Source organism: Gymnoscopelus microlampas, assembly GCF_963454915.1.
Source record: "Gymnoscopelus microlampas genome assembly, chromosome: 8".
Lineage (NCBI taxonomy): Eukaryota > Metazoa > Chordata > Actinopteri > Myctophiformes > Myctophidae > Gymnoscopelus > Gymnoscopelus microlampas.
Window position 1 is genome coordinate 56,552,063 of NC_139945.1, and position 12,081 is coordinate 56,564,143.

A 12,081-nucleotide genomic window follows, 5' to 3' on the forward strand; every position below is an offset into this window, starting at 1 on the left:
TTGGAACTCTCCAGAGACTTCCTAAAGTCATCGGCAGTCGTACAGTATCAACGGTGCAGAATGTACTGGTCAACAGAGCAAGGGCTTCGCCTGGATTTGATTGCCAATGCCATGTCAGTAAACAGATTTGAGCAAATCTTGAGATACCTCCACTTTGCTGATAACAGTTCACCGGAGCCAGGCGGTGTTGACAAGCTGGTCAAAATCAGGCCAGTGTTGGATAGATTGCAGACCACCTTCCACTCAGCTCTGGATCCTGAAGAGTTCCAGGCCATTGATGAGATGATCAATCCCTCCCTTCACCACCCTAGCCATCGATTATCCAGCTGAGTTCATCACTCATGTTGAACTACACCGGCCAGAGAAACGCAACGCCATGAACAGGGCTTTCTGGGGTGAGATGGTGGACTGCTTCAAGCAAATTACTGGAGACCCAGATTGCAGAGTTGTGTTTGTTTCTGGTGTGGGGAAATCTTTTACTGCAGGTATTGACTTGATGGACATGGCCAGTGATGTACTTCAACCAGAGGGGGATGACATGGCAAGAACCTCCTGGAACCTGAGAAGAATCATAGCTAAATACCAGGAGACATTCACTGTTATAGAGAAGTGCCTAAAACTTGTGGTGGTAGTGGCTCATGGAGCTTGTGTAGGAGGAGGTGTTGACCTGATCACAGCCTGTGATATTTGTTTATGTACCCCAGACGCATGGTTCCAGGTCAAGGAAGTGGATATTGGTCTGGCAGCAGATGTTGGAACTCTCCAGAGACTTCCTAAAGTCATCGGCAGTCGTAGCCTTGTGAATGAGCTCGCTCTGACTGCTAGAAAGATGTATGCGGATGAAGCCAAGAGCAGTGGCTTAGTCAGCCGCGTGTTTGCTGATAAGGAGGCCATGATGGCCGGAGCCTTGGAAATGGCCCACGAGATCGCAGGTCGTAGCCCAGTAGCTGTACAGGGAATCAAGGTCAACCTCATTTACTCCAGAGACCACAGTGTAGCAGAGGGACTGGACTACATGGCCACTTGGAATATGAGCATGCTTCAGACGCATGATGTCATGAAGTCAGCTCAGGCCGCCGTGGAGAAGAAGAGTCCCAAGACAATACCCTTCTCCAAACTGTAAAGCAGGAGTCAATAGGCTCTATGCACAGCAGCCATATTGGGAATGAATTGGGCCCCTTCCTTACTTCCTTCACAGGTGTTACCAATGATACTAATTAAGGCTCTGTTCCATTTAGTGTGACATAGTGGTTGTCTTATTTTCAAGGACCGCCATAACTCTGAGAGTGTACAAATGGAACCAAATGGACCCTCTCAGAGTTACACACCCACCATAAGGGGCCATTTGGGAACCAGAATTGAGTGTTTCTAGTGAGCCAACATGCATGAAATCAGCACCCTGACCAGAATGGAACAGAGCCTTCATTTGTACCATTGGTAACACCTGTGAAGGAAGTAAGAAGCCAAATTTATTTCCAATATGGCTGCTGTGCATAGAGCCTATACCCTTCTCCAAACTGCAAAGCAGGAGTCAGTCATTCAAAGAACAGAACAGAACAGACAGTGCAGGTCTTAAGATTGGATGTACACTGTTCTGCTAATTAAAGTCGCAGGTGACTGTAAGTTATGAGTCAAATAGTTCTGTATTCCCATAACAATAATTGCTATAGAATATTGTTCCATAACAGGTGTGCCCTGGTCCAACCCTTTAGTAGATAGAAGATACATCATAAGTTCAGGATGGAATGTCCTTCCAATCAGAAGAGAGAACCCATACAGGATGCAGGATAAACTAGAAAATGTGCTCCTCGGAGCACAAGTCTCCGCCAGCAAATATTGGAATTTATTCCAATATTTGCTCAAGATTGGAACTTTGATGATAGTGTGTACGTCAGATGGCACATTGACTGCATTACCGTGGATTGCCTTGAACTTGTTGGCAACTTCTTGGCAAGCCAACAAGTTTCATGAAGGCAATACGTTGACTTATCAACCTTTCCTCTAACGGGTGCAAATCCTGCAGTCTTCGTTCTCATTTTCAGATGCGAGTGTTCTTCGTCTTTGTTTCTTAGCTTTGTCCTTCTCCTGTTGGCGTTGCGCCTTTGCTTCTTCATCGGTTTGCAGACAATGATTAGCTTCTTCAGTTTGCATAATAAGAGTTAGTTGCACTGTGTCATCAACTGTGATCTCAGTTTGTACTGGAATGTACTGTTCTTGATTAATCCTGTCTAAGCTATTTATATTACATATTGTGATGACACCAGTGTGTCTACATAATGTATTGCTCCGCCATTTCTCAGCCATTTCGTGATTATTCCTGTCTTACCTCACTTTGAAAGAGGCACAGACTCTTTCAAAGTGACACATCTATTTATAGGCCGCTATACGTCATGCGTCTCACTAGCCAATCAGAGCACACTCTTTCAATGTATTGTCACGTGTCACGTGAGGCTTGACTGACCAATGTTAGCTTGGCCGAGGGGGGGGGACGGAAAGTGAAAACATAGTCTCCTGGCGGAGACAACAAGTGAAATTGGAAGTGATGAAACACATTAATAAAAATTAGAAAGTACTGTTCCTGAAGAAACAGTGTGGGATCGCTAAGAATGTTGATAGTATCACACTAGAAAGTACTGTTCCTGATTAATTCTGTCTTACCTATTTATATTACATAGAGAGGCAGTTATATTACAATAGGCAAAGCCAGGACCATATATGTATGTATAATATGTTTACATATTTATATATATATATATATATATATATATATATATATATATATATATATATATATATATATATATATATATATATATATATATATATATATCTCAGTATGTTTTGCTTGTGCATGTATTTCTCCCCGCCTGCAGTTCCAGCTTTGGCCACTGGGGGCTTCAATGTTTCTCAGCAACTCTGGGGGCTTGCTCTGGACTCATTGAAATGGCAATGTAAAAAGGCTTTCACATCATACAATAGCTGGACAGGTCACCATAGTTACGCACCCACATATTTGCTAGTGTTAGATGTTATGGAACCACTGTGAATCAGACAGGGGTGCAATGCTCACTGGACAGCCTTGCACGCCGTGCCGGAACATATTTGACCAGGAGCACATGCAGGCACACGCATAGATTTAAAACTACTTTAAATCCGCACTGCAACAAAGTTTTCAAAGGCTCCCGACACACACCTAGCGAATTAACATAGGAATAAGCCTAGATGCATATTAATTGTCCATTGTGTGACTTGCAGTGTAGGTGTTAAGCGACGTGCGCGTCACGTCATTGAAATAGAGTGCAAGAACATACCAAATGAGCATTGCATGCCTGGAATCAGACCACGTCACTTGATGCCTGGTACTCCATGTATGGAGCTAACTGAAATAATCGAAGTCTGACAACATAGACTCCATTTCTGGGCATGAACAACGTTCGGACTCCATGTATGGATATGAATGATTCAAACATCACCGGGATGACACAATCACTGTAGCCAATGATATAAAAGGCAAGGAAATCAGAGATAAATTTAGATCCAATGGTAATAAGAGACGATTCCCAGAGACTTCAATGATCTCCAAGACGCAATTCTTCAACATATATTCCAGCAAGACTACATTTTCAATACCTTTAACCAGTTCCAAACTATCACCAGCACCTTCTCTACTAACCAGGGTGTTTGGCTTACATCCCAGATACTGTTTCTTTCTACAGAGTCTTTCCACCTATTCTCTTCCAGCCTCTGTTACTATGTCATCTTGTGAACCACTTGGGTTAGACATCTCCGTTTAAGTTCTGCTTGGACATCACTGTGGCAGGTCTTGGCCTTAGAGATAGATAACCAGCCAAGGTTTTGGTATTTTTCATGCAATGTTGTCGTTCACTGTCAAGTCAACTCTCATGAAAAACAGGTGTCTGTGGCTCCCACTTTGCAGTGCAGTCAGAACTATGTCTTCTTCGGGCGGCCCCACCCCTCCCTTCACCACCCTAGCCATCAATCATCCAGCTGAGTTCATCACTCATGTTGAACTACACCGGCCAGAGAAACGCAACGCCATGAACAGGGCTTTCTGGAGTGAGATGGTGGACTGCTTCAACCAAATTGCTGGAGACCCAGATTGCAGAGTTGTGTTTGTTTCTGGTGCGGGGAAATCTTTTACTGCAGGTATTGACTTGATGGACATGGCCAGTGATGTACTTCAACCAGAGGGGGATGACATGGCAAGAACCTCCTGGAACCTGAGAAAAATCATAGCTAAATACCAGGAGACATTCACTGTTATAGAGAAGTGCCCAAAACCTGTGCTGGTAGCGGTCCATGGAGCTTGTGTAGGAGGAGGTGTTGACCTGATCACAGCCTGTGATATTCGTTTATGTACCCAAGACGCATGGTTCCAGGTCAAGGAAGTGGATATTGGTCTGGCAGCAGATGTCGGAACTCTCCAGAGACTTCCTAAAGTCATCGGCAGTCGTAGCCTCGTGAATGAGCTCGCTCTGACTGCTAGAAAGATGTATGCAGATGAAGCCAAGAGCAGTGGCTTAGTCAGCCGCGTGTTTGCTAATAAGGAGGCCATGATGGCCGGAGCCTTGGAAATGGCCCACGAGATCGCAGGTCGTAGCCCAGTAGCTGTGCAGGGAACCAAGGTCAACCTCATTTACTCCAGAGACCACAGTGTGGCAGAGGGACTGGACTACATGGCCACTTGGAATATGAGCATGCTTCAGACACATGATGTCATGAAGTCAGCTCAGGCCGCCGTGGAGAAGAAGAGTCCCAAGACAATACCCTTCTCCAAACTGTAAAGCAGGAGTCAGTTCCAGGTCAAGGAAGTGGATATTGGTCTGGCAGCAGATGTTGGAACTCTCCAGAGACTTCCTAAAGTCATCGGCAGTCGTACAGTATCAACGGTGCAGAATGTACTGGTCAACAGAGCAAGGGCTTCGCCTGGATTTGATTGCCAATGCCATGTCAGTAAACAGATTTGAGCAAATCTTGAGATACCTCCACTTTGCTGATAACAGTTCACCGGAGCCAGGCGGTGTTGACAAGCTGGTCAAAATCAGGCCAGTGTTGGATAGATTGCAGACCACCTTCCACTCAGCTCTGGATCCTGAAGAGTTCCAGGCCATTGATGAGATGATCAATCCCTCCCTTCACCACCCTAGCCATCGATTATCCAGCTGAGTTCATCACTCATGTTGAACTACACCGGCCAGAGAAACGCAACGCCATGAACAGGGCTTTCTGGGGTGAGATGGTGGACTGCTTCAAGCAAATTACTGGAGACCCAGATTGCAGAGTTGTGTTTGTTTCTGGTGTGGGGAAATCTTTTACTGCAGGTATTGACTTGATGGACATGGCCAGTGATGTACTTCAACCAGAGGGGGATGACATGGCAAGAACCTCCTGGAACCTGAGAAGAATCATAGCTAAATACCAGGAGACATTCACTGTTATAGAGAAGTGCCTAAAACTTGTGGTGGTAGTGGCTCATGGAGCTTGTGTAGGAGGAGGTGTTGACCTGATCACAGCCTGTGATATTTGTTTATGTACCCCAGACGCATGGTTCCAGGTCAAGGAAGTGGATATTGGTCTGGCAGCAGATGTTGGAACTCTCCAGAGACTTCCTAAAGTCATCGGCAGTCGTAGCCTTGTGAATGAGCTCGCTCTGACTGCTAGAAAGATGTATGCGGATGAAGCCAAGAGCAGTGGCTTAGTCAGCCGCGTGTTTGCTGATAAGGAGGCCATGATGGCCGGAGCCTTGGAAATGGCCCACGAGATCGCAGGTCGTAGCCCAGTAGCTGTACAGGGAATCAAGGTCAACCTCATTTACTCCAGAGACCACAGTGTAGCAGAGGGACTGGACTACATGGCCACTTGGAATATGAGCATGCTTCAGACGCATGATGTCATGAAGTCAGCTCAGGCCGCCGTGGAGAAGAAGAGTCCCAAGACAATACCCTTCTCCAAACTGTAAAGCAGGAGTCAATAGGCTCTATGCACAGCAGCCATATTGGGAATGAATTGGGCCCCTTCCTTACTTCCTTCACAGGTGTTACCAATGATACTAATTAAGGCTCTGTTCCATTTAGTGTGACATAGTGGTTGTCTTATTTTCAAGGTTGTTGTGTGCAATGCAATTGAATTGAAGTCTGCATGAGGTGGGATTTGAACCGGCGACCCTGTGGTTTCAAGGCAGATGATTAAGCCATTGGGCCAAGAGACCTGAACCAGTGAAAAGGGAGTGCACACAGATGACACACTTTCACGCAAATTGCTCAGAAATCCTGGATTTAAATGTTTTTCAAACTGCTCAAAATTGCAGACAATCTAAGGGCAGAGCTTACTGGTCAAAGTGATACATGTGTTCCTCATGAGTCAAGGCACATGTGTAAGCAGGTTTAACGGCTGTCGGCCAAACGAGGCATGACTTTTGCCTGTTTAAAGTTTGCATTTTCAAAAAATTGCTATAGCGCCCCCCTTTGACCAATTGGTTGACCAATTCATCTGCCCATGTGTTATGGGCAGATGAATAATTGTCATAAAACTGCAATTTTCATTGGCTTATAAAAGCTTAACGTTTTCACTTATGGAAAATCCGCTTGCTCACGTTTGTCGGCATTGGTCCAAAGTTCATGTGTAGACAGTTTCGTGCAGATTGCTCAAAGATCCCAGAAAGCTATGGACTTTTACTGCTTTTTACTGCTTTTCATAGAATTCGAAATGGTGGGAGATCTAAAGGTCAGAGGTCAAAAGTCAAACAGTGAAAGTTGTTAGGCATGAGGAGACGCATGTGTGCATCGAAGTTTCATGGCTGTAGGTCAAACAGGGCATGAGTTGTACCTGTTCAAAGTTGGCATGTTCAATTGAGTGCTACAGCGCCACCCTTTGGCCAATGGTTGTGAGTTTCGGGTCTTCGCCGTTTGGCATAGCCCTCTACCATATTGCCGAATTTCATAAAAAGTTACCACGCGGTTAGGCCAGAACTGCCTAAAGCGGCGGAATAATAATAATAAATATAGCTGCAAGCAGCGATAATATGGGGCCAGGAGAGAGAAATGATAATTCCTTTAACAGGTCAGTTCATGAAAGTCCTTGCGGTCTTGTTTCCAATGAGTGCCTGTGAGCAATTAGGGGTTAAGAGTCTTGCTCAGGGACAAATTTAATTTCATCGACACATTTGCTGACCTGGCCTGGAATCGTACCTGGGGCAACCAGAGTCTCTGGCTCCCTAGGCGGGCTCACTAACCACTCAGCTATGGCCACCCCTCAGAGAGAGAGAGAGAGAGAGAGAGAGAGAGAGAGAGAGAGAGAGAGAGAGAGAGAGAGAGAGAGAGAGAGAGAGAGAGAGAGAGAGAGAGAGAGAGAGAGAGAGAGAGAGAGAGAGAGAGAGAGAGAGAGAGAGAGAGAGAGAGAGAGAGAGAGATACGGAATAGATTGAAGAGACATAGAGAGAGACAAATGGAATAGATTGAAGAGACAGAGAGAGAGACATGGAAACGGAATAGATTGAAGAGAAAGACATGGAAATGGAATAGATTGAAGAGAGAGAGAGAGAGAGCGCCATGGAAACAGAATAGATTGAGTCATGCTTTTTGCATTTCAACTTAAATGAGTCTGCATCAAGTGAGGCTTGAACCGGCAACCTTACGGTCATGAAGCACTCTTAGGTAGCTGCAACACTACCTATAGTGCTATATCTTTGTCCAGGCTGATATTGTCTGTTGAGGATCACAAACTCTTGCCTTCTGTCATGACCCAAGCCCCTGTTTCACTAACACTAAGATCACTCGTTCACAAACCATTTACCAATGAAGAAATTGTACATCTCCTCAGAACCAAAATTAGTGAAAGTAGCCGATCTACAAGCTCACAAACCATTAAAAGTTGTCAGATTGTACATTGGCTATTTTCACAATGAAGTATGTTATACATTGAAAAAACATACTCGCATTGCTATCTGAAAAGTTGTGAGATTGTAGATCAGCTGTATGTAAAAAACACTCAATTAAGTATTTCATGTTATCTTTAACAATTGCAGATGTATTCATTGATAGTCATGTTGTGTGAAATGCAACTCAGATGAAGTCTGCACCAAGTGAGGCTTGAACTGGTGACCTTCGGGTTGTGGGGCACACATTTAAGCGAGAAGCCACCAACAGACAAGAACCTGTGAAAAAGGAGATCACACAGATCATACAGTTTCACGCAAATAGATGAAAAATCCTGGGTTTAAGTGTTTTTCAAACTGCTCAAGATTGCGGACAATCTAAGGGCGGTGCTTACTGGTCAACGTGATAGATGTGTTCCTCATTAGTCAAGGCACATGTGTAAGCAGGTCTAATGGCTGTCGGCCAAACGAGGCATGACTTTTGCCTGTTTAATGTTTCAATTTTCAAAAAATTGCTATAGCGCCCCCGTTTGACCAATTGGAGTAAGATTGGTTTCAGTGATATTTGGAATGGCCCTTTACATTTCTGCAAAGTTTCAAAGAATGGTAAGTCTGCATGTATGTGTTAGGGGCAGATGAATAATTGTCATAAAACTGCAATATTCATTGGCTCATTAAAGCTTCATTTTTTCACTTATGGAAGATATTTTGCAAACGTTTTTTGGTATAGGTCCAAAGTTCATGTGTAAAAAGTTTCGTGCAGATTACTCAAAAATCCCAGGAGCAGATAGGTTTTAACTGTTTTTCATATAATTCCAAATGGTGGGAGATCTAAAGGTCAGAGGTCAAAAGTCAGAGTGTGAAAGTTGTTCAGCATGAGGAGACGCATGTGTGCATCGAAGTTTCATGGCTGTAGGTCAAACACGGCATGAGTTGTACCTGTTCAAAGTTGGCATTTTTCAATTGAGTGCTATAGCGCCACCTTTTGACGAAAGATTGTGAGAATTATTTCTTGATCGTTTTTCATGACCATCTATCATATGGCCGAGTTTCATAAAAAGCGACTGCACGGTTCAGCCAGAACTGCCAAAAGTGGCAGAAGAAGAAGAAATGGAAATATAGCTGCAAGCAGCGATAATATGGGGCCAGGAGAGAGAAATGATAATTCCTTTAACAGGTCAGTTCATGAAGAAGAAGAAGAAGAAGAAGAAGAAGAAGAAGAAGAAGAAGAAGTGACAGAATACTGCCAATAACAATACGTGTACAGAGCAGAGCTCTGTCCCCGTAAATATAGCTGCAAGCAGCAATGAGCGGTTTCGAGAATAATGGCAGACTGGCAGACTGGCAGACTGTGACAGAGTGGCAGACTGGCAGACTGGCAGACTGTGACAGAGTGGCAGACTGGCAGACTGGCAGACTGTGACAGAGTGGCAGACTGGCAGACTATGACAGACTGTGGCAGACTGGCAGACTGGCAGACAGACAGACTGTGGCAGACTGGCAGACTGGCAGACAGACAGACAGTGACAGAGTGGCAGACTGGCAGACTGGCAGACTGTGACAGAGTGGCAGACTGGCAGACTGTGACAGAGTGGCAGACTGGCAGACTGGCAGACTATGACAGAGTGGCAGACTGGCAGACTGTGACAGAGTGGCAGACAGACAGACAGACAGACAGACAGACAGACAGACTGTGACAGAGTGGCAGAGTGGCAGACTGGCAGACAGACAGACAGTGACAGAGTGGCAGACTGGCAGACTGTGACAGACTGGCAGACTGTGACATAGTGGCAGACTGTGACAGAGTGGCAGACTGGCAGACTGGCAGACTGACAGACTGTGACAGAGTGGCAGACTGGCAGACTGTGATAGACTGGCAGACTGGCAGACTGTGACAGAGTGGCAGACTGGCAGACTGTGACAGAGTGGCAGACTGGCAGACTGGCAGACAGACAGACAGTGACAGAGTGGCAGACTGGCAGACTGGAAGACAGACAGACAGTGACAGAGTGGCAGACTGGCAGACAGACAGACTGTGACAGAGTGACAGAGTGACAGAGTGACAGAGTGGCAGACTGGCAGACTGGCAGACAGACAGACAGTGACAGAGTGGCAGACTGGCAGACAGACAGACAGTGACAGAGTGGCAGACTGGCAGACAGACAGACAGTGACAGAGTGGCAGAGAGAGAGAGAGAGAGAGAGAGAGAGAGAGAGAGAGAGAGAGAGGGAGGGGGGAGAGAGAGAGAGAGAAAAGAAAGAGAGATAGAGGGAGAGAGAGAGAGAGAGAGAGAGAGGGAGAGAAAAGAAAGAGAGAGAGAGAGGGAGAGAGAGAGAGGGAGAGAGGCAGTGAGAAAGAGAGGCAGTAAGAGAGAGAGCGAGAGAGAAGAAGTGAACATGCATTAATTAACAAAGTCATGATTTTTGTTCAGTAAATTATATTTGGACCGGTTAAATTGGGGTTTGAACCAGGGACCTATAGACTTGTGGGTAGACAGTGTAAAGGATAAGGATAATTCCAGGTCCGTTCATGAAAGTCCTTGCGGCCATGGACCTCTGGCACATGAGAATAACAGTGTATTGATCAAGCTATTCAATGCACAGCCTTAGTCAGTGAAAAAGGAGAATCCAACAAAACAAAAGAGGGAATGAAGTACGTCATACATTGAAAATAACTACTCTCAATAAGCATTTCATTTATCAATTGCATGTTTATTCATTGATACAATCATGTTGTGTAGCAGGGCGGAATTTTGCCGTTTTCAATACATGATAGTGCACTTGGTGATACAAGCGCGAAATTTGGCACAGATGTCCTTCATATGACCCTAATTGATAATCAACCTCTGGCCACGCAAAAATCCTAAGATTTCAAGATGGCCACCACCAGTTTTCAAAATGGCTGCAACTGGGCCAACATTTTGGACTATATCACTTTGCTGGGGCTGTAAATCTTTGATTTTCCCCTTATTTTAATATAGGAGAATATGTTCTGAAGGTATTTCTACCAAGTAAGATAAAAAAAATATATATTAGGTTCCAATATGGCGGCATATTTTCCAATATGGCTGCCGATAAATTGCATAAATGTACATTCACGTGAGCTTGTAGCACATGTATTTTTTTTATTAATTACCATACACAGAATCAATTTATAGCACATTTTAAAGTGATTTGGTAGCTTTTTAATGACCTAGGGCAACAGACTTTTCAATATGTTCACCAATAAATACAAAAACTTAGATATATATAGGGATATTTTCTCAAACAGGTGCTGACCTTTTTCTCTTTCCATGGAAGGACAGAACTGTATGGCATCTGCTGAACGCATGAAAGAAGCAAAGACCTGATGACTTTGATCCAATAGCTGATGCATTTTCATGAAGGGGGATCCATCTGAGGTCCTTCGACAGCTTTTTCAAGCCAAGTCTTTGTGTCTGGGTAGCTCAGTCGGTAGAGCTTTCACCTTCGGATCACATGGTCATGGGTTCGATCAGGATCAGTGTATGAGTAGCTACAGTGAGTGTGGCGCTCCACCTCAGCAATACCAGGGGGTCTATAAGACCCCTGCGTTCTCAGCTGATACTGACAATAAGTCTCAGACTTACTTAATATGAACAAGTGCAACTGCTATGACAACAATGTCAGTATCTGAGCTGCGAATCATGATGTGTCAGATGCTGACATTGTTGACATAACAGTTTCACTTGTTCAAAGACTTGGCTTGAATTAGCTGTGGATTGCCTTTGGAAGGAGGGAAGGATCTCAGATGGATTCCGTTCATGAAATTGCATCAGCTATTGAATCAAAGTCATCAGGTCTTTGCTTCTTTCATGCATTCAGGGGATGCCACACAGTTTCGTCCTTCCATGGAAAGGGAAAAAGGTCAGCATGGCAAACAACTTCTCCAAATGAGGTTCAACACCTGTTGCAATAAATGATAAACATATGCAAGTCATTGAGGAGTTCATAGTACTCATGTACGATAGAACTTCATAGAAGTAGTTCCTACAAGGAAGTGAATGCAAGTGAAGTGCATTCCAAACAGGACATATATGGGGCCAGTCACTCTTGTGCAGTCCTGTTTGCCAAATTATGCCAGAAGCTGACAAGATGTGGATGTAAAAAAGCATGTTCTGGACACTGAAAATGCTTTAAGTTTGGACTTATCTGCACACCCCTCTGTGG

General features: G+C 44.6%; 3 protein-coding genes across 3 annotated transcripts; all 3 read left to right on the plus strand.

The window, feature by feature from the left end:
- Positions 1-298: 298 nt before the first annotated feature.
- On the plus strand, positions 299-1,123 carry LOC311050821 (delta(3,5)-Delta(2,4)-dienoyl-CoA isomerase, mitochondrial-like; the record flags this gene model as incomplete). Its single annotated transcript, XM_084064987.1, has 1 exon — positions 299-1,123. The coding sequence occupies exon 1, from the start codon at positions 377-379 to the stop codon at positions 1,121-1,123; it is 747 nt and encodes a 248-aa protein (XP_083921113.1). The 5' UTR covers positions 299-376.
- Positions 1,124-3,872: 2,749 nt separating this feature from the next.
- LOC311050139 (delta(3,5)-Delta(2,4)-dienoyl-CoA isomerase, mitochondrial-like) lies at positions 3,873-4,805 on the plus strand (the record flags this gene model as incomplete). Its single annotated transcript, XM_084064106.1, has 1 exon — positions 3,873-4,805. The coding sequence occupies one exon, from the start codon at positions 3,873-3,875 to the stop codon at positions 4,803-4,805; it is 933 nt and encodes a 310-aa protein (XP_083920232.1).
- Positions 4,806-5,155: 350 nt separating this feature from the next.
- Positions 5,156-5,980, plus strand: LOC311050427 (delta(3,5)-Delta(2,4)-dienoyl-CoA isomerase, mitochondrial-like; the record flags this gene model as incomplete). The annotated part of the gene is made up of 1 exon (XM_084064512.1): positions 5,156-5,980. The coding sequence occupies exon 1, from the start codon at positions 5,234-5,236 to the stop codon at positions 5,978-5,980; it is 747 nt and encodes a 248-aa protein (XP_083920638.1). The 5' UTR covers positions 5,156-5,233.
- Between the last annotated feature and the right edge of the window lie 6,101 nt (positions 5,981-12,081).